General features: G+C 42.4%; 1 protein-coding gene across 4 annotated transcripts; it reads right to left on the reverse strand.

Moving 5' to 3' along the window:
* Positions 1 to 448: 448 nt before the first annotated feature.
* pcnx2 (pecanex 2) lies at positions 449 to 20,668 on the reverse strand. Of its 4 annotated transcripts, none has more exons than XM_026309547.1 (41): positions 20,516 to 20,668; positions 18,763 to 18,965; positions 17,790 to 17,907; positions 17,635 to 17,671; positions 16,509 to 16,729; positions 16,215 to 16,466; positions 15,821 to 16,015; positions 14,592 to 15,074; positions 14,319 to 14,496; positions 13,995 to 14,142; positions 13,727 to 13,869; positions 13,336 to 13,414; positions 13,084 to 13,219; positions 12,702 to 12,844; positions 12,436 to 12,589; positions 12,034 to 12,066; positions 11,637 to 11,808; positions 11,363 to 11,473; positions 11,043 to 11,134; positions 10,623 to 10,732; positions 10,098 to 10,206; positions 9,814 to 9,906; positions 9,505 to 9,655; positions 9,193 to 9,334; positions 8,879 to 9,056; positions 8,443 to 8,551; positions 8,196 to 8,325; positions 7,277 to 7,335; positions 6,872 to 7,087; positions 6,538 to 6,791; positions 5,887 to 6,120; positions 5,502 to 5,605; positions 4,976 to 5,120; positions 4,455 to 4,685; positions 4,033 to 4,190; positions 3,655 to 3,771; positions 2,079 to 2,257; positions 1,510 to 1,676; positions 1,322 to 1,396; positions 974 to 1,150; positions 449 to 664 (listed from the first exon to the last, which is right to left on the reverse strand). In XM_026309547.1, the coding sequence occupies exons 1-41, from the start codon at positions 20,666 to 20,668 to the stop codon at positions 497 to 499; spliced, it is 6,357 nt and encodes a 2,118-aa protein (XP_026165332.1). In that variant the 3' UTR covers positions 449 to 496. The 4 variants fall into 4 exon arrangements, with proteins under 4 accessions (XP_026165332.1, XP_026165329.1, XP_026165331.1 ...); XM_026309544.1 differs by adding an exon at positions 17,481 to 17,497 and having other exon boundaries at positions 14,304 to 14,496; positions 16,215 to 16,724; positions 17,626 to 17,671; XM_026309546.1 differs by having other exon boundaries at positions 15,821 to 16,009; positions 16,215 to 16,729.
* Between the last annotated feature and the right edge of the window lie 359 nt (positions 20,669 to 21,027).

Raw genomic sequence — 21,027 nt, forward strand, 5'->3', positions numbered from 1 at the left:
CTGCATTTAAAGGGTAGATTTGTGTTTGAGGTGATACAGAATGAAATGTGAAATATTCACATCTAAAATCTTTCACACACAGAGAAATGGGTATGTTTGTTTTTGCAGTCAGTTAAATATCTTCCCTGCTGCCCTGATGAATCCAAAATTGTCCAGAAATCAAAATAAAATATAAGGCATCATCCCAACAAGTACAAACACGCACATTTAAACAAAACCTAGTAACCATAGGGTGACGTGACCAGAGGTAGAAAGAAACAACCTCATTTACAAATGTCTTTAATTCATCAACCTAATCCAAGATTGTGTTGTCGGACTTGTTTACATTCAGACAAAAGGGTGAGACCACATGCTGATGACAGGAGACAAGGCAGGATCATGTGCATGGGTGCTCTCTCATACACTCTGTGTATACGTCTTAACTTTTCATACACTCCTCTCTGTATACAGACAGTATGGGCACTCTCTCTCTCTCTCTCTCTGTGTTCTCGCTTTCTCAGACAGTCTTTTGATCTGTTGCCTCCGGAGCTGTTGAGGCAGAGTCCTCCTGGGTCTTGTCTAACCCCTGGCTACAGCCTCTGTCGCCTGACTGTGTGCCGTCTTTCACTGTGATAGCAGCACTGGAACAGGTTGCATCTATACTTTCATATGGCTCTGATGTCCACTAGGAAAGAGAAGAAAGGAAATGAGACATAGAAGAGGCACATTCGAACAATAATCTTTATAGCAAAAAGAAAGGTCATGAATCACCAAAATCAGAAATTAATTAGGAAAACATTTCTGGTGATCATGAACACCCAAGGTTTCATGGGCTGTATTAGATATTTCAAATAGAGTCATAGGGATATTTTTTTATCAGTACACTTGTTTTTTAAAATTTGTTGCTGGACCCAGAGAAGGTCATGCTGAAGTCCTCAGACTCACTATACAGAGGCACGGACTTTGCATGTCTACTCGTTGGTTTGTTCCCTACCTGTGTGGCCCTGCTGCTGGACCTGTGTGAGGGACCAATGGCGATGTTGACGCTGGATGAGGACTGTGTATCTGTGGTGTTGCCCCCTTCAGCAGCAGACAGCCCAGAAATAACCAGGCCACTGGAGAAACTACGCTTCCCAAACAGCAAGCTGAGTGTGGACGAGGATGAGGAGACCTGGAGAAAGGCACCAGGGATGTTACAGTCGGTGAGAATTGCCTTTGTTGCATATAGTGTTTTAATTTTCTATATGTTATATACCAGTTGTATGTGATCGCTGGAGTCTCTCTAGTGACTTTGCCAAGAGAAATTGTGTATGTATAGTATAGAAGTGTTAAAAGCTGGTACCTGGCTGGAGCGCTGCTGATGCTGCGATGCCTGGACCTGGGAGTTGACCCCACCTGCTGCCGAGAGGCGAGGGACCTAAAGAGAGAAACTCCTCCCACTTTATTCTCTTAGCAAAAGCACAAAGAGGCAATTACAACTGGTGGGCTGCCTAATACTGTGTGTGTCTGTGTGTGTGTGTGTGTGTATACCTGGGAGAATATAGAGGCTATGGATGTGTTGAAGGACAGCTGACTGTTGGACAGACGCTGGACAAGCCCGTGGGTGGAGCCTGAGTCCAGGATAGGCCCTGACTGGCTGCTGACAGGAGGACGCTGACTCTGAGGCTGCACTGAACGACTGCGGTACTCTCTCCTGGCTGCACACAGACAGAAATGCATACTTCAATAGCTAAAATTATGAGATGAATAATCGATTAGTTGATCTCCAGATAAATAAACTGAAACTACTTTGAAAACTGATTAATCATCTGAGTGAGATAGTAGAACAATGTCAAATGTTTTCTGATTCTAGCCTCTAGAACGACAGACATGTCTTGTTTTTCTTTATCATAAACAGTATCATTAACTAAATACTAGCCGACTCACACTCACACTGTGAGAACCAAAAGCAGCTCTGCACAGTTTAGTCTGTACTTTAGACGTGATTTTAATTTTGAATTAGATTGTGGTTCGGGTTACGGCTAGGGACTGGAATCAGTGTAGTCAACAGATTCTCCACAAGGACAGTGGGACATGTTTGTGTGTGTGTTGGTGTGTACCTGCATTGTGATGTCTGTGGCTGTGTGTTGTCCTGGCTCTGTGCTGGTAAAGGCTCAGGCTGTTGGATGTGACTGAGGATGGGCGGTTGTGGCTCAATGAGGATGAGCCACCGGCTCCGCAGTCCACATCCTCCATGTTCACACCACTGTTACAGCTAGTCAGGTTGTCCTTACGCACCCTACAGGGCACACACACACACAAACACACACTCACCTCTCATTTATTCATTCTACATCAGTGCAGGACATATAAACTGGCAAAAGGCCATCAAACATTTAGCAAGCTTTGACTATCCCAGCTGGTTAACCATGCACACAGAATCACAGAGAGATACATGTTATGTAACTGTGGTAGCATATGTGACACACACTAATGCAGCCTTCCTCTTAAATTAGTTAGATGTGTTCTGGCTGTCAAACCGCAGTTCATCTCTTTGGCTCCTTGGCTACTTAGAGAAATTAAGACTTTAACTCAAGGACGATGAAACAGCATTAACAATCTAATCTAATCTGAAAGGAAAACTTAGCCCCTAAGAAGCTTAAGAAAGAGCCACACAGTCAGAAAGATACACACACACACACACACACACACACACACACACACACATTCACACACCCATTAACTGGCAGAGCCAATGCAATTAGGTTTGGTGAAAGTAATATGAAAAAGAGGGACTGAGAAACAAAAGAGAAGGTCTACAGAAAGATGGGAAGTGAGGGATGGATATAAAGCTGTAGGAAGAAAGGGAAGGAAGGATGTGAGCAGCAACACTGCTGCAAAAGCAGAAAGTTGAAACTTATGGCTGGCCTCCCACTCTGAAATCCAACCCTCTATTTCTCTCAAGTGAGCACTCCCCCTGACCCTGAGCATGTATTTAAAACAACATTAAGTTGGCAGGGAAGTCTCTCCCCAACATTGATTTCCACCACATCAATATCTATAAATCCACAGAGAAACTCTCACTCAGGCAGCAGAACCGTTGCACCGATTCCATCATCGCTTGTGTCATGACGATACTTTGCCTCTTGCACATCATCTTCACTCTAACGTTGAGAGTTTGAGATTCTGGGGAATCTCAAAAATGCAGGGTTTTGTTTGTTTAATAATCAGCTCAATATTTTAACTAATTTTTGGGATTTGCTTAGAAATGTGACTAAAATGATTCTGAATAGACTGCAAAACAGTTAGAAAAATATTTTCAATTGGGTTTGCAGAGACTGCAGCAGTAAATTCATTACACTGATTGCGCATGGCCTCTGACATTAGATGACTGTAAGAAGAATGTAGGTTTTTAGTATAAGTGTGCACTCTAAACAATGCCAAACAAATTAAACTAAGCCTCTAACCCAGAATGGTTTATCCTAGAGGATTGTTGTTCTGGGAACTGAACCCATTACCTTTCAGTTCTGCACTGTTTTTTGCACATAAACCAAACTAAATTCAACATACATCATGCAAGTAATGTTAATCAAACAGAACACTGAAAAATAAATTTTTAGGAGAGTCTGCATCTGAGGAAGAAAGAAAGAAAAGACTGACTCCACTACTGACTGAACTAGGAGACAATGCACCAACCTTAACCATTTAGAGCAGATCCAGGAACGAATGGCATCCAGACTTAAAGCCCCTCCTCCGATGCCGCGGAGTGTACGATGTGTTCCTGCATATGATGTTGTCAGTGGTGACACATACCTAAAACATAAGAAAATAAATGTCACATTATCAGACACAAGGTAACTACATATAGACAAAAACCCTACACATAAGAAAGTTAAACACATCAGTCAAAACAGTTTTCTAAAAACATCCATGCTGCAAAGATGCAGGGAGCAACAACAAAGCAATACTGTATTTCTATGACTGTAGCCTACATCCCTAAACCTTAGAATACTAGCACCATGTTCTGCCTATCTGGCACTGAAAATGTGGCAGATAACTGTCAGTGATACATACATGGGGTATCCCAGCGGCTGGTCACAGGACGAATTGACCATGTTCCTCAGGGCTTGCTTTGAGTTCTGGATGCTGCCGCGTTCTGGGTTTCGGTTCCGTAAAAACACTAATTCTTGCTGCTGGCCAGCCCACAGACCCCTAACACACTCCTTATTGATCTGCAGAGAGAAACGAAAGAAGTGATGAGATTACTAGGAGCTCAGAGTTAATAAAGAGAGAAGAAAGCATGACAGTAACATTACTTTTTAAAAGACTTAAATATCCTGTGTTTTATCATCCTCCACTGACAAAAATGTGATGATTTGATAAAGATTAGAAATGATGCAGCTGCTTCTAAACAAACATGTTTTCTGACTCTTCAAACTGGGATTTGTCTCACGTATGCAAACACCCTGTTTTCTTTAGCCCCACAGGACTTTTACCTTGATCACCTTGAAGCTGAGATGGCGTTTGTATAGCATGATGATCTTATACTCATCCGTGCCATCATCGATCATGTGTCTCAACGTGAGCAGCGTGTCGCGGCTGGAGAGCACTGCCTTACGCCAAGCGGGGTCACTCTCATGGCAGATGACCAGGCTGCTGCGGTAGTTTGTGATGGCTTCATACAAGATAGATGCCTCCTCTGTCTCCTCCAGGCAAGTAAAGTGATCCTGAAAAGGCAGCACACACATGATGGAGCACTGAAGGAACGTACCTACTGCAGGGATGAAAAATCGCCCTTGCTCCATGACAAACTTGAAATGATCCATAACTATGCATGAATTGAGCAGAATTAGTTACAGCTTTCTTCCATACTGCAAAAATGATAACTGAAAGATGGTTTATAAAAACAAAATAAGACGTCTTCAAGAAGACATCAGCAGTGGCTGACAGACCGCAGGTTTACGGTCTGACATTTAGAGCATGAAGACACAGCAGCAGCCATGGAAAGGCACAGCACCTGATGCAGTTTGAGGCTCATTCTGACAGCCGGAGCCACCACCTTCTGCAGGAGGTCCAGATCAGAAAAAACCCATTCATCCTTTGTGGCGATGCGGAAGTCGCCTTTAAAAAGAGTGTTGAACCCGTAGAGAAATGATTCCAGACTTTGTGATAGTGGGGAAAAAAGGATAAAAAAGAGAGAGAAAAATAAACCACAGAAAAGTCATCTGAGTGCAGTGATAGCAACTGTCCTGATGTTTAAAGATTTAGCTGTTGTTGCCCTCTTCTGGTGTATCTGCCTAACTGTAAGGAAATATCTATTTAAAAAGCAATAAAGCTCAGCACATTCCATTGTGGCGCTTTTATACTTACTGTACGCTGATTTTACACTACATTTACACATTTACTCTTTACCTGCAACCATCATTTGTGGCCACTTTCAGCAAAGGTTCCAGTCAAACACTCACACAATTCACAAAGTGATTACAAGAACAGTACAGGCCTGAGGCTATTTCTGTTATTCTTTGGTTTGAGAAAGGTTTTACCTGTTGGACATATTGTGTGATGCTGTCCCAAGAGATCTCCTCCCCAGGACAGACAGTGCATAAGACAGAGTCACCAGAGGAGAGTCTTCATCACAGTCCACACGCTGGACACAAATACAAACACAAAAACAGGGTTAACTGGCAACTAGAGTATAAATTCCTCACAAATGTCAGTGTTTGTCAGCACTGTGATAAGCTGGTGTCAAGGATATATCCCACTGTGTATTTTAGGTTTGCATGACAAAACAAGCAATTTGAAAATTTGGGCTGTGGGAAGTTTTAATGGGCATGTGTCAAGAAAAGAAAAGGAGAAAAAAAGAGCAGGAGAAAAACACTTAGCTCTAATCCATAATTAGTTTGATAGAATAATCTTTAAGTAATGTACCGTCTCCATCTTCCCAGCACAGTACTGGATCCACTCCAGGTAGACGTTGCAGAAGCTGGCACGCGTCACTCCCTGCAGGCAATGCACATAGTCTTCATCGATCTTCACACTGAAGACCTGGGGATCACGCTCAATGTGGTGCCACTTGGTATAAGACTGCAGCGCCTCATGGATGGTGGCATCTTTGAGCCAGGTGGACAGTTTGGGGGACTGGATCAGGTAATAGATAATACTCTGGGAGAAAGGGTGAGATACAGAGGGACAGATTTCAGGGAGAGTAGGGGAACTGTCAGACAAAAGCAAAATACTACACACCAAAAACAAGAGAAAGAAGGTGCTCTCTACTGGCACACTGCCATTTGTATTCACAATTAATGCATAAGGTTCTGGTTTATCCCCCAGTTGTTTGACCTTTTGGCAGGCAAACCCCTAAAGAGCCTGTTCAGACAATTCAATTTTCTGTCTGCCACTAAAGAGATGCTGATTGAATATGTCAAAGTTAATGTATTATTAAAGCTCTCTCAGGTTCTCTGAAATACCAGTGGCAAAATAAAAGTTTTTAACCCTGGTTATGTCTGATATAAATTCAGAAAATTTCTAAACATACATGGAGGCTAAACAAAAACACACTGGTTTAAAGTGAAAATATACCTTCAGGTAGTAGGTGATGAGTAACTTTCGCAGGTCATACACTTGCAGCATGGTGGCAGCATTGTTTTCACTGATGCTGTAACCCTCCAGCAGGTACTTGGTGGCCATCACCTCCCAGGCCAGCCAGCGCAGGTTGAAAGCAGCATTGCATGACAGCATGTGAGGCAAGTGGCCTGGCTCACAGCAGCAGCAGGCATCGTCTTCCTCCACACCCTCGGTGATGGCTTCTACCTCTCTCTGCTGGCAGTATGTGCCTGGGATGGAGAGAGATGGATGTACCTCGTTGTTCATTCAGACGGTGGAATGAAAAAAGGAAGGTAGGGTCACACTGTACCTCTGAACTCCAGACCCCTCAGCTGGAAAGTGACCAACCCGTTGCCGATCTCAATGAGGTGGACCAGGGCATTGAGGTAGTCAGAGGCCAGAATGAAACAATCTCCAGAGCTGTAGTTGCCCCATCGGCCCAGCATAAGGTCACCACAAAGTGAGTGCTGCAGTGAGCGAGTCAGGTACTCATAAAAGATGGAGTTCAGGTTGTTATCATCACATCCTGCAGGGGAAGGATGGTGAGAAAGTGAACAGTCGGATGAAACAGTGTCAAAAAGGGACAAAGACAAAAAAGTAGATAACAGTTTGGCTACATCCTTCCATTACTTATTCTAAACTACAAGAAGTTAATTTGTACCTTTTGTACTGGGTGGAAAAAATATGGATGTAAGTTTTGTTAAAAAGAACTCACCTGTCTCCTTATCCACTTGCGACACCAGTCTGCTGTTGGAGTTGTCAATACGCTTTGTGCTGCAGGAACATGAAACAAAAAACACTCAGGCAGTGGAGCACAAAAATAAGTCAGAGGCACCACTTATGCAAAGTGCTAATGTAGCATGGGGAGAATAAAAGGCTGCAGCCAATAGAACAACAGCTTGTACATCAAACTTACAGTATTTTAAAATGACATCACAGAACAGTTTGTCAGAAAGAGATCACTAATAATCAGTAATAAGTCCTCCTCAATATCTTATACTGAATCTTATTCAGTGCAGTATAAGGAAGAAAATAGATCACAATACTTATATATTAAAACCTCTCCAAACTAAATATTTTAAGGTGAAGAACCTGAATAAATCATGTTATTCTGTCCATGTTCGGAATATTTTCTGCACATCTATTCCCTCGAGCACCAAGACTCCAGCAGAGATGATCCTGTAAGTGGTTTTAATGTTTCACTTCAAATACTGACAACACTGCCTAAATATAATTACAGGGTCGTTTTTGACAAATCACAACACAGCAAAGCTGCAGGTGTATTTTTGGAGTCCAGTCTCTCACATCAGTAAGTAAGAGGGAACAGAGAGGTTGTGAAAGTGTAAGTGAGAAAGAAAGAGAGGAGGATGTGAAGTGCAGCTTAGCTCTAAAATATAGTATTGAGAAAACAGATACATGTGAAAAAAATACTCTCAAAGTGTTAAGTTTGATATGTTAATGAACAAATATGTCAACCAGAGCAACCGTGTGGCTCTCTGGTAATTTTTTAACAAATACTGGTCAACAGTTAAAGGTCAACAGCTAATTGTTGCTTTAGTTAATGAGATCTGCAGATAATTTTCAGTGACACTTCAAAAACTCATTCCACACTCACTCATGTTGTCTGGCCTTACTTGTAGTTTCGTTCCCAGAACTTGATGGGCCGTGGGTAGGAGGAAATGAAAATGGCACTGCCCAGAAAGGGGGCCAGCGGGGTGTAGAAGACGGTGGTGAGCAGCGTCTGGAGCAGCAGCATGGCTGAGTCTGAACACACACACACCAGTCAAGGAAAGAGGAGCAGGTACGGATGCAGTCTCTCTCTCACACACACACACACACACACACACCCACACACACACACAGGTCATAGAGAGAGGATACGAGGCACAGCAAATGGTTGGGCAAAGGCATGGAAAGCACTGCCCCAGGCGATCTGCCAGGGAGCAATGTAAACCAGGATGAAATGCAGCTTCAACAACAGCTCACGCATCTGGACAGAAACAAAGACACACAGTCCGTCCCCTGTTAACAAAGCTCAACAGAACAGATGCTGTATGAAAAGGATACTGGAACATTTGACATTCATGTGCTATTTAACTGACACATATTTGTTACAGAGCAAATAAAGTGATACCCACACCCTTAAATCCCCCCACTGTCCATATCATTCTAAATGTTAATACGACCTTTTTGTATCTCTAAACTGGCTGTTGCTACGTCTGTTTCTGTCGCTGTGAACTGGAGTTTCTGAGACTCTATTGGTTTCTGTGTGTGGTGGTTTCTGAATGTATCTACTATATGTATGAGAAAATCGCACCTTGTGGAAGACAATAGACATAATGAAGAAGTCCAGCAGGAAGCTCTCGGAGGCACGCGGACAGTCGAAGTGGAAAAAGACGAGTGTAAAAAGCAGAGTGAGGAACTGGAAGCTAGGGTTGCAGAAGGATGAACGCAGGAGTTTCAGTCCAGCAACTGTTGTCAGGAGAACATCACAGCTGGAGGCAGTACAAACAAGAGTTTAGACAATAGATTCGGTCTGTTGAACTGATGGAAAGACAGCCCGGCACTGCAGATATCTAGAGGTGATATGTGTGTGATGCTGTGTGTTTGTGCCTGTATGTGTCCACTCACTGAATTCCCAGCTTCTTGCGGTGACTAAGGGCGAATCCATCATTAGTGAGTGCGCTCAGCACAATGGCGGGGTACACCACGTACTTCTCAAAGCACAGGAGCCCCACATACAGTCGCTCAAACCACATCAGCACAGCATCTTCTGTAACACAAACAAGAATAAAAAATTCCAATGATTGAATTTAATGGCAATCCATCCAGCACATCCAATATTACAGTCCGGACCGTGTGGATTTTACTGTCTGAGGTGCTCATCCTCTGCTCATTTTCTAGGAGAGGCAACACTGGACTGTATAAAGAATGGAGTCTGACCTCTGGGTTCAAACTGGTGGTACTCCTTTGTCTTGAGGACTGGGTGGGAGATCCACAACCAAGGGTGATGCTTCCTTAACTGGGGGATGAGGTAGTGAGTGACAAACCCCACCGTCCCCGCCAGTGCGTACAACACAATGGTCACAAAGGGCTGGAGAAAAGTTGGTATATAATGTAAAAAAACATGATGAAGTAAAAAAAAAAATCTGATGTTACAAAAATGTTTACACTTCAGATAGTATTCTTGCAAAATTCAACAGGGATGAAAAGTAAAAGGCAGTTTATCAAAAGAAGAAACAAGAATTTCACCTTGAGAGACAGAAATACAGTGCTCGCAGTTATAGCGAAGGTTAGGATGTAGGCAACAGAGCACACAACCACATCTGATAGCAGGATCTCCTTCTGCAGAGCACAGGAGAGAGAAAAGACTGCAAGTATTAATAAGCCACACTGAATTAAAGCTGCCTGATGAGAGTTAATACTGTAAAAAGGAGCAGGAGGCCTCTCGTTACCTCATTGTCTTCTACTAACAACATAACTGGCAAAACAAAACAGCAGCACAGCAGTTTATTTATTTATTAATCTGTAGTTACCACAGAGTTCTGCAGTTTTTCAGGCAGTGGGTCTTTGATGTCTGTATCCTCCTCCTCCTCTTCCTCACTCTCCACCAAAGCGGGCATTATCTTTGACTTGATCAGAGAACTGCAAAGAAAATGACACGGCAAGGATAGGGCATGAAGAACGAAAGCATCTTTTTTTAATAGCATGAACTGATTTTTTTGTCACTAATCCTAAATTGTGTTCAGAAAACAACAGAAAAACCTGAATATTTTAATAATTAAAAATTCTTCCTTATAACAAAAACATGGATGAAATGTAAAATATTTACATTTCTCAGACTCTAAGGAGCAAATTCCTCTACATTTTTGTAGTTTGAGTTGTTTTATATTTTCTGTTCAATATATATTCTATATGTTGATCAGACTTTAATAAAAGGCTGAAGTAAAACTACTTATAAGTATTAAAAAATACTCTTTATAAAGATTATTTTCAGTTTATGTTTACATTAAATTTTCAGCTTGAGACAAACTAACTGATACTGATACACTGATACTTACAGCAGTGTAGACGGGTCACTGCTCTGTCGACTGAGGTGATAGGAGAAGACCACCAAAAGGCCACAGAAACCAGAGAACAGAGCTGGAGTGTGCTGCTCATCCCACGGCTCCTGTGACCACACAACATACAGTCATCAGCCTTTTATAACTTCTGCATTGAGATTTTCACAGTTCAAAAGCTTCTTTATCCTCTAATTGTGTAATCTCTTTAGAAGGTTGTCTGGCAACATTTTGTATTTTTCTGCACTTCCACTTAGTTCTATCAGTGAAACTCTCTGTACCCATGTTATTTATAACCAAACTTACCATCTTCTACCATTTCTGTAACTAATGACCATGAACACAAATTGAGCTTGAGAAGAGGAGAGGAGAAATGGCTGTATTCATCATTTTCTTATGCTGTGTTTAGTCAATTTCTACCTTCAGAGCTCCGAAGCAGAAGCCGTAGAGCAGAGACAGAGCGATCAGACTGCGTAGGATGCTGTAGACTGCAGAGTTGAGGCTCGTAGCAGCTGAAACGCAAACAATGAGAAACGCTGATAAGCAAGTATAGTAGTAGTAGTTTTTTATTTATTCTGGATGCCTATAAGTGATGGTTTCATGCTTGAATGCAGATATTTCTGCTAAAGTAAGAACAGTTTTAGATAAAAACCCCAAAGTTTAATCAATATCAAACAAGAATTTAGATTCATGAACACCACTACTACTAAGATTAAAAGATTAAAAATTGTTGTACCAACCTGTTCCTCCAAAAAGGTGCATGTCAATCTGCTCCAGCAGGTAGATGACGAAGGTGTTGATCTGAGGAAAAAGGCCCACCAGGAAGGTAATTGGGAAGCAGTAGGTAAAACCTGTTTAACGCAAAGATATTTTCAGGACAAGGACAAAACAATAAATAACAATGACTATGTTAGGTGCAGTGTGACACCAGCTGCAGGTCTGAAACAGAGCTTAAGTTAAAGGCTACATGTTTGCTCTGTGCATTTTAGTTTGCATCTCTTCTGGTGTCCGTACCCACTAGTAGATCTCGTAAGAAGCGCAGTGCATCATGGCAGACGATGGTGACGCCGTACAGGGTGGAAACAGGCAGGTCGCTCAGCCTCAGTAGCTGCTCCAGAATCCAGATCAGAGCGCAGAAAATACAGAAGTAGGCTGCTCGGCTGTAGGCCACCAGCTGGTTGTGACCCTAGAAACACATGAACACACACAGGTTGGGATCCTACATAACCAAGACAGCAACACCATGCATCACTACAGTGGAATAGAAGTCACAAGTTGAAACTAACCAGTGGTGATATAATAGATGCATGGATCTAAGTTTTCCAAGTATTGGTAGTGCTTTTATTATGTTATAAACTGATTTGCCTTTCTTCTGTAATATTTCCTCAGTAACAAAGACACGTTAACTCACATGTGTTGGTGAAGCTGCATCTGGTTGAACACTCTGGAAAACAAAAGCACAATTAGAAGCCAAAATTAAATTACCATTAATTAACATGGAAACAATTGAAAATAGCTGTGATACTACCGTAAGAGGAAGTGAGTGGGAGCAAATAGCAACTGGCACATCTGAGGTCAGTTTAACTGTGAGCTCACACATCATTCACAGTACAAGTTGGTTTTAGTAGTGAACTGGTTTTTCTTAGACTAAAAACAGTTGCTTAGATTTTTCCTCACAACCTGGTTCAACTGCTCATCAGTAAACATTTAAGTGAACTGCTCAGAGCTGTGGTTAGATGGCATGACTTATAATTCAGAAAATGGACACAGGTCAAACTTGAGGTATTATACCTTCCAGAGAGTTTTTTCATACCTTCAGTAGGGAGTATTGACAGCTGGCTATGACCAGGCAGAACTGGAAGACCCAGAAGTCTTTGAAGCAACCATGGTTTAGAAGCACAAAACCCAGGAAGGCAACTAGGAAGGCCATAAAGACTGCAACTAGATTCTCCAGAACATCCTGGTTTCTATGGAAAGACAGCACATAGAAACATTTTTCTACACCTAAGAAACAGTTTAAGTTTGTTACCTGTCAAACTGTGAAAGCAGCAGAGAGTTTGCAGGTGTTTTGTTTATTACCTGTCCAGGAGGGCAAGCAGGGTGAGTCGGTCATATAAAATGTTGATCCACTTCCCAGGAAACAGTTTAAGTTTGTAATAAATCTTCCGGGATGGTTTTTCCTGAGTAGATGTCTCAGATGACTCATCCAAAGAGTCTTCTTCCTGACACAAAACAAACCACAAACCAGAGTCTGGTATGCATGGTTTCAAATTTCATAGCTCCGTAGCAGTGCTGTTGACCAAAAGCACAGGGTAATTCTTACTTTAAATTACAACCATTGGCAGGACCAGCTTTTAAATTTGATACCTTAGGTTAGGTAGTGGGGCATGGATGATAGTGGTGTGCAGGACCAAAATAGAAAAAAAAAAAAACAACAGAGAAAAAGTGAAAGTAGATAAACCTGGAAGATCTCAGGGTGAGTCCTTCTTGGTCGAAGTCTGTGTGCAGGGATGATGCGTCGCTGGAAAGGACAGTCAGTGTGGCTGCCCGCCAGGCCATCCTGACACTCCGAGTTGGAAGAAGTTGACAGCAGGTCACTAAACACACACACACACACACACACACAGATTATGTTAGGAACACATTGAAGCAATGGAAGAGAATAAGCTGGTAGACAAAACATAAAAAGGAAAAGGAAGAAATAAAGCACTACCACATGTTGCCAGTGATGAGCTCAGCTCCCAGCGGTAGGTTGAGCGCTCGCTCTGCATACAACTTGCGAGGCCTGTCTCCTGGTGACACAAACCGATAAATAAAACTTGTCAGACATTTGCATTTGGATAAGTAATGTGAAAGAGCTGACGTGGGATTTATTTTGCATTACAGACAGACATCTGGGCCTGAATTACTGTACGACAGGACAGCGGAACATCTTGGGAGCTTTTCCAGGAAATTGTCATTTAATCCCAGCAGCTTTGTGAGCTGTTTAGTGTAGTTGCAAAAATGAAGCAGCTGCTGGCAGTGCCTCCCACACCACATATTGTATATTTGTGAAAATGGTCACAATGTTATACTGTTCCAACATACTGACTGTGCGCACTTACTATGTACAGTATGGAAGGTGTAGGCCTCTTCTTTGTTGGTAGCCTCTGGTCTGCAGATAACCTGCAGCATGGAGCTCTCTGACTGAGAAGTTTGTGAGGGCAGGGAATCATAGTCTGGATCCTTCTCTCTGTCTGTCTGTGGACTTCAGACAGGAAACACAATCAACTGAAGATGCCAGAGGATCAGAACTTGAATCTAAAGTGAGTGTAAGTACCAGAAATTAATTCAGCTGTTTGCATATTTTTAAGCATCTACAAGCATATGTACCTGTCAGGAGACACTATTGGGATGTGTGGGGGTGGTAAAGCCTGTAGTTTGTCAGTGAGCAGACTGGTGGGTGGTTTGGGTCTCTCTGGTTTGTTGTCGGGGTTAGTTTCTGTTATCGTCTCCTCTAGTTTGGAAGTCACACTCAGATCTATAAACAGATCAAATGCAAATGTTTTTAGTGAACAGAAACAGATTTTTGTTTTTATCAACTAAAATCTCAATCGACGGTGAGGTACTTTATATTTCGTTTTTGGAAGTGCAGGTCTTGAAAAACATGTTGATAAAGTAGGTGGAGGCAAAGGGACAAACCTTGCTGAGCTTCACCTTCCTCTGCAGTTCCGGCTTCCTGTTTGCATTCCAGTGTCCCTTCTTCCTGCGTGTTGGCCCCTGCTGCTCTGGTACTGAGGGATCCCAACAAGGACACAAATTCCAAGAAGTTGGATTCGTTGGGAATCTGTCCTTCCTTTGCTTCCAGATCTGACTTGGAACTGGTCATAGTGTTCTGATAAAAAGACAGACATTTGCATGTACACATGGACTGAAGGATGAAAACAGCTAAAGCAAAGATACAGAAACAGAGGTAAATTGCCATCATACTGTGTTATGTGAGCGGTCTGAAAGCAGTACAGCGTCCTTTCCACTGTCCATGCTCAGTCCACGGATGTGAGTCCTTCCTCCGGGCCCATAGCGGCCCAAAGCTGGCGGTAGACGCAGGAAACCTTGTGAATCCACATTGGGATCCAGAGGATCCGTGTCATCAGGGTGGGAGTGCACATCAATACCTGATGAACTGTTATCATTAGTTAGCTGAGGGCTTGGAGTTTGATCATTAGTCATCTTCATCCCAAGATGTTCCTGTTCTAGATCTGGACACTCCATTGTGATCGACTCAGAGGTAGTTGTTTCTCTGCACAGGTGAAACTCTTCACTTTGACTAGTTGGTAGTTTCTGTTTTGGGGTAGGGTCGTCCTCTGAACCAGACACTTCTTCTCCCTGTCCCACCTTCTGCATCTCCTCCTCAGGGGAGTCAAACGTGATGATGGGGATTTTGATGTGACACTCTCCTGCATCCTTCTGAGCCTGGCAGGACACACACAGACATGTCAAACTATATCCCTGGAGGTGCCCTGATAGCAGAGTGGCTTCAGCATTACACCATGTACATGTGACACCACAGGTCTCTCTGTCTCCCTTATTTCCTGTCCATCTCCCTGTGACCAAGTGATCAATCAAAAAATATCCAGTGTTATTTAAATGTAACAATACAAAAGACATAAACCTATGTATTATTTAAGAACTATCTAACCACTGGAAGCATCATAAAGACATACTGTATGTTCAAACATAAAACTGAACTGAACAGACTAGGTAGAATCCAAAGTTTGGACGTCCATGTTCACTTGGAGACAGACATACCAGGTGAATAACAAAGATGTCTACCAATGTCTGACGCAAACTCATTTGATGAACAGATGGCAATGACTGTTCTACACATTTTATCTTAAACAGGCTTGGTGTAAAGATTATATATGACAAAAGTTGAGATTTCAATCAGCTATTCTGATAGTTATAGCAGAAACAAAGTAAAAGATTGGTTAAAACTTAACAGTAGCTTTTGAAATGCACATCTATAGTTACTTTATTCTCCAAGAAAAAGTTTGGAGATTCCACAATTATGAGAAAGGTTTAAGGTCATTATCTATCTATGATCACTTATATTTCTAGATTATAGCAGCGTATTACAGCCACTATGATAAGAATATGTTTTCCTCAGTTTCTTGAACCATTCTCATTATTACTATCACAACATGAAGCATGATTCTTACCTGTACATTTTCCAGGAGGCTCTGCTTGACGCTCTCCTCCAGCTGAGCAGCAGTCTGAGGATCACAGCTCATGGTGATGATGATCTTTACTGTGTCGCTGTCATCCAGGCGAACAGACGCAGGCCCAGGACAAGAGTTGTCTACCAGAACCACCTCAATCTCATCAGAACAGTATGTCTCCTCCAATGGCTCCACCTGTGAGACAACATGCGAGACACAGAGGTAAATGATCTATATGTGATGAAGGATACATTAATTTTTATTAAAATGCAATTAACTTTATTGGAAGCATAAATAGTCACATGTATCTGCATATATATGAAAGTAATAGTACAGCAAATTCAAAACCGTTTGAATGAAAACTACTTACACCTGTCTGTAAGGGGAGGTCTACTCGTGCAGCAGGTCTGGGGTTGTTGATAAAATCATCTTGGCAGTCCTGAGGAGTCTCCAGTGAGTTAATGTTTGCATCTGAGGGCTCTTTTTGCCCCTCACTCTCCTCCTCACTCTCATTTTCACTTCCTTTGGAGGGAGGTAGACCTTCATCAGCTATTTCCCTTTCTGCAATCTCTTTATCGTTGAAGTCTTTGTCCTCTATTCTGTGCTGCTCTGAGTCTTTCTCTGCTGTTCCTTCCTGTTCTGACTGCTCTCTGTCTATACCCTCCACAGACCTGTCTGTTCCCTTCACATCTCCAGTTTCAGATATTTCTGCATCCATTTTCTCTGTCTCACTAGCAGATCCTGGCTGCATCTCTTCTCTTTCAGATTGAGATGGGGGCCTCTGCTGGGCCTGCAGCAGGGGGGCGGCCTTTTCACGATTAGGGCTAGACAGGTCATCTGGAGAAGGATCCGGGCTTGGGTGTAGGCTTCCCTCCACAGGCCTCTCCTCTGCAGCACTCTCACCCTGTCCTAGAATAAAATAGAATGCAAGTTCAAATTGTAGATTTAAAGTCTATTAACAATGAAGCTGCTCTAATCGTACAATTCCTGCCATGGAGATACTTGAATCTGTTATTTTTCCTGTAGTGACAAGACACAAAATTCACACTATTGTTTACAACAGTATTTGCCAAGACAGACAAACATCTTCCTATTGTGATAAAATGACCCACAGACAAACAGATACCACTATTTTGTTACAATTATAAAATTATCGGATGCAGTGAACTATAGTGATTATAAGCCTTTTGTTGATCAGCTGACTCTGATCAATCACCAGTGCATCAGGTCAGAAATTTACTGGAAGCAGTCAGCTGGCCATTTTGGCTGGCTAACTGGTTGGCTGCTAGTTCTGTGTATATGACAGAGCAGGAAATTAAGTTTTCAGTCTTCATCCAGCACATTAGGGAAGAGGAACACACATTCCATCATAGACTGAATCTGACAAAACAGCTCCTCTAAACTGAATTCAAGAACTTATCAACTGCACTAACTTTAGATTAAATGATGACCACCTGGTTAAAAGGTGTGGTGCATCTTGCTGTCTTTCTACATCCTGTCTTTATTTTATAAGTGTATACACACTCAGTCTCACACTCAGTATTTCTGTTGACTCCAATACTCAAAAATAAAACCACACCAAATCTATCTAGACCATTCTCCCATAGTCAGTGAAAGCTACTTTAAGTGATCACATTTTTCTATGAGGTTTTAAGCTGACATGAACAGAGCTAGGGGGTTTAATGTGAAGGCTTGGTGTTCATGTATGGAAATATTTGAAATTGTTATGTCTCTCCAACCATTTAGGCTCATTCAGGCTTTTCCTTTAACACACATCTGTATCTTACTCAGTCACAGAGAAAGATCAGTATTACCTTCTAATGTCTTCATCTCATCTGACTTTGAACATTCCTGTGTAGAAGAGCATCGAAAACATAAAATTAAAAATAGGGCAAAATGTAGGTCAACACACTCTTTTCTCTACAGTATGTTCATTTTGACAGGTTTCCAGCCTTAAACAGTTACTCACCACCCCAATCAGTCCTGGGTCAGTTTCAGTCTGCTTCACTGTCACCTGGATCACAGGACTGGGACGTTTCCTGGCCATCATCGTCATGGCAACACTGTCGGGCACTGTGCTGCTCTTCCTATGGGACAATGGGACAAAAACAAGAAACGGAGGAGAAATTAAAATGATGGAAAGACAGAAACAGGGAGATGGTGAGGCTATGGAAGTTAATACACATCGAATGGTCAGTTTCAGAGGAAATCACTCAACCTTCATGTCCAGCCCCTCATGTTTTGAAAACTAAAACACACTGATTTCTAGAGCTGAGAAAGTAATATAAATACTTGTGTCTAGGCTCACTGCTTTATCTGTCCACAAGCACTTCAATGATTATAAAGAAATTAAAAGAAATCCTGTAATACTGGGAACAGGAAGCAGTGAATTTTCTTTTATTAGTCTCAGTGCAGATCAAGTGTGTCAGAGCGGAGTGGCTGACTGAAGATCACTGACCTCCCCTCATTAGCTCATTCATTCACCAAAGCTGTACTGAGTCTTTGAAATGAAGTAGAAAGAGTCTGTATTCCACTCTAAGACACTTGATCACGAAAGCAACTTGATCAAAGAAAAAGTGAACTGAAAAACATAGACACATAGAGACAGAGAAAAGGGGGGATGAAAAAGAGAATGTCAAGTATGGTAGAATAGTTTTACTTAGTATTAGTGGCATTATTCAGGACTAAATGTACAATTTCATGTTAATGATTATGTTGCATCATTAGGGATTTACCCCTCTGACCTAGATTTGGTAATGTCTGACCTGGCAGGGGAGCAGCTCAAGGAGAAAAAATATTAGTCATATCCAGTATATCTATCTGAATGGCCCCCAAAACATTTGAAAAGGCAAAGTCACATTTATCATTTTTAGATGACTTCTTCAGCTACTACAGATTGAGCCCACTGACTGCAGTTTCAGTGTGTGTCTGGGAGAGTTTACCTGATGCTAGCAGGCAGACAGGAGTCTGAGGCGTTACTTTTCTTCTCTGGAGCCTTGCTGAGGTCAGAAAGGCTGCTGCGGACCACCGCCTCACCATCATCGAACATCAGGTGCAGCCGATAGTTGGCCACCTTGATCAGGATGAAGAATACAGTGATTGAGGTGCAGTAGATGCTCAAAGCCATGGCGGTAGGGGGCAGGGCCTGTGGAGAAGAGAAGAACCTCATCATATCGAAATAAAAACCTCCAAGAGTAACCCCCACCAGAACAATGCTTGACTAAATGTGAAAAGCACCAGCTTCTCATACGATTATATGTAGATGAAATTGTGTAAAAGGTGAAGTGTACCTGAGTGTCTTACAGGCTCAGTGAACCAAGAGATCTAATTTGATTAATTGGTGGATTGATGAAGTTTATTGATCCCCAGGGGAAGAATGACCCAAAGCAAAGAACAGGAAGATTAAAGACGACTCATCTGCAGCATGCTGATAAATGAGTCATACTGATCTAGAGAGAGTTCTTGCTGGGTTGGATATGGGGCTGTAATAATGACTGCAGGTGTCATTTTACAGTTTAAATTTATGATTATATTTATTCCTATACTTATACTTCCTTATACTTTCTGCCATCATTTATCTAGCACTGTGTAGTGTGTTTATTCTTCAGATAAAATGCTAATAAACTTGAAATTTGAAACACCTCTCCCAGAAAGCTTTTGTTGTTTTCGCAGGAGAAGCAGTGGGTGTTTTCAAATAGACGGTGAAAGCGGTCAGCAACAACATTTTAATATAGCTTTAGTGGCAAAGCTCTTAGATTCTGCGACATCACATCTAACCCTCATTCATAGATGGTTAATTTGAGGTTATTTGAACATACAGTACCTACAAATGTATCCCTGTTTATTATATTTGGACTGGAGAACAGCTATGCAGGATACAATCACATCACATCACATAATCTGCAACATATATGTAATATCTTTTCTGGAGAAAACCGATTGGTAGTGATTAAACCTCTTTCATACAAATGCAGCTGAAAAAATAATATTTCTTCACATAACATAAAGGGAGTGATTATACTATAGCTCTATGTGCATTATCAGATCATATCCAGTAATGGTCTCAGGACCACACATGGCTGTAGCTGATACTGCCTTCATACCATCTATTCATTTCAAAGGTTCATTGTGTGTTATTAATATTTCACAGCAAAGGTCATGGTGCAGGAACAGGGAGCACTATGGTCATTGAGGTGTATGAAAAGGACAGAGTTAGCACATTAGTGGGAGCAGCAATAGCATTAAGTACTTTTGGAGGATTTTCTTCCTCCACATCTACTGCACAGGCCCATCTATATACATTTCTACTCACTGTGGACATACTAATGCCAGGTTGTAGTTTCTCAGTCAGAATACTATGACTGGGAGTGAGACAGCCTGTGTTGCACATATTTAAGGCCGTGACAAGGATGTATTAGTGAACCACAGTTCCTGTCATGTTTTCTGGCTTTTACACTGCCTCATCCAGGAGCAGTCATGCGTTCCGTCATTGCATGCAGGGGAAAATACTGCGACAGTGCCGTTTCGTCAAGCCTATTTCCCTCAGTAGCGACCAGACAATGAAGGGTGTTAGATTCTTGCTGAAGCGCAGCATGTTTATCCAGGGAGTGATAAAAAATCCTAGCCTATAGGTACCGTAAGCACTTCACGCCCCCTCTGCGGCCTTGGACGTCATGTTCCCTAACAAAAACTCACCAGATGGAGAGACAGGGGCAACATCAGGAGAAATATCCATAGATAGAGGTGGCAGGAGTTGTTGAATTTGTTCTGGTCCGGGTCGTGGTACCAGCCCCCGGTCAGGGATGCCCAGACTCCCTGACGCAGGGTCTGCACGACCTGGGAGCCCATCTCTCCTCCTGTCTCCTCCTCTCCGATCAGGTTGGACGGAAGGATGCTGCTGCTGCTAGGTTGCAATGAAATGATCTCCTCTAATACATGCTGCTGTCGCTACGCCTCCATGTTGGGGCGATACAGCACGTCTCCTAAACCGTCTCTTTCATGCCTCATCGGTCTTCCTCGGGATTGCCATCTCGTCTGCCTTTTCCCATCCCAATGTGGATCGCTCCGGCCGCGGTCCTCATCTTGTCCTGTTCGTCTCTCTCCTTCTCCCTCTCCTCTCTATCTGCCTGTACAGATGCGCAGCTCCGAGCGCCTCCCTCCCTCCCCACTCCTCCTCTCTGCCTGCCTCCCTCGCCATCCTTTCCTAT

Source organism: Mastacembelus armatus, chromosome 15 (genome assembly GCF_900324485.2).
Source record: "Mastacembelus armatus chromosome 15, fMasArm1.2, whole genome shotgun sequence".
Lineage (NCBI taxonomy): Eukaryota > Metazoa > Chordata > Actinopteri > Synbranchiformes > Mastacembelidae > Mastacembelus > Mastacembelus armatus.

Excerpts from the sequence above, each read along its gene's own strand:
- pcnx2 (XM_026309544.1), bottom strand. The coding sequence starts at position 20,668 with ATGGGCTCCCAGGTCGTGCAGACCCTGCGTCAGGGAGTCTGGGCATCC. Across the intron at positions 1,397-1,509 it reads TAGCCTCTATATTCTCCCAG|GTCCCTCGCCTCTCGGCAGC; the intron begins GTATACACACAC and ends TTCTCTCTTTAG. Across the intron at positions 665-973 it reads CCAGCAGCAGGGCCACACAG|TGGACATCAGAGCCATATGA; the intron begins GTAGGGAACAAA and ends TCTCTTTCCTAG.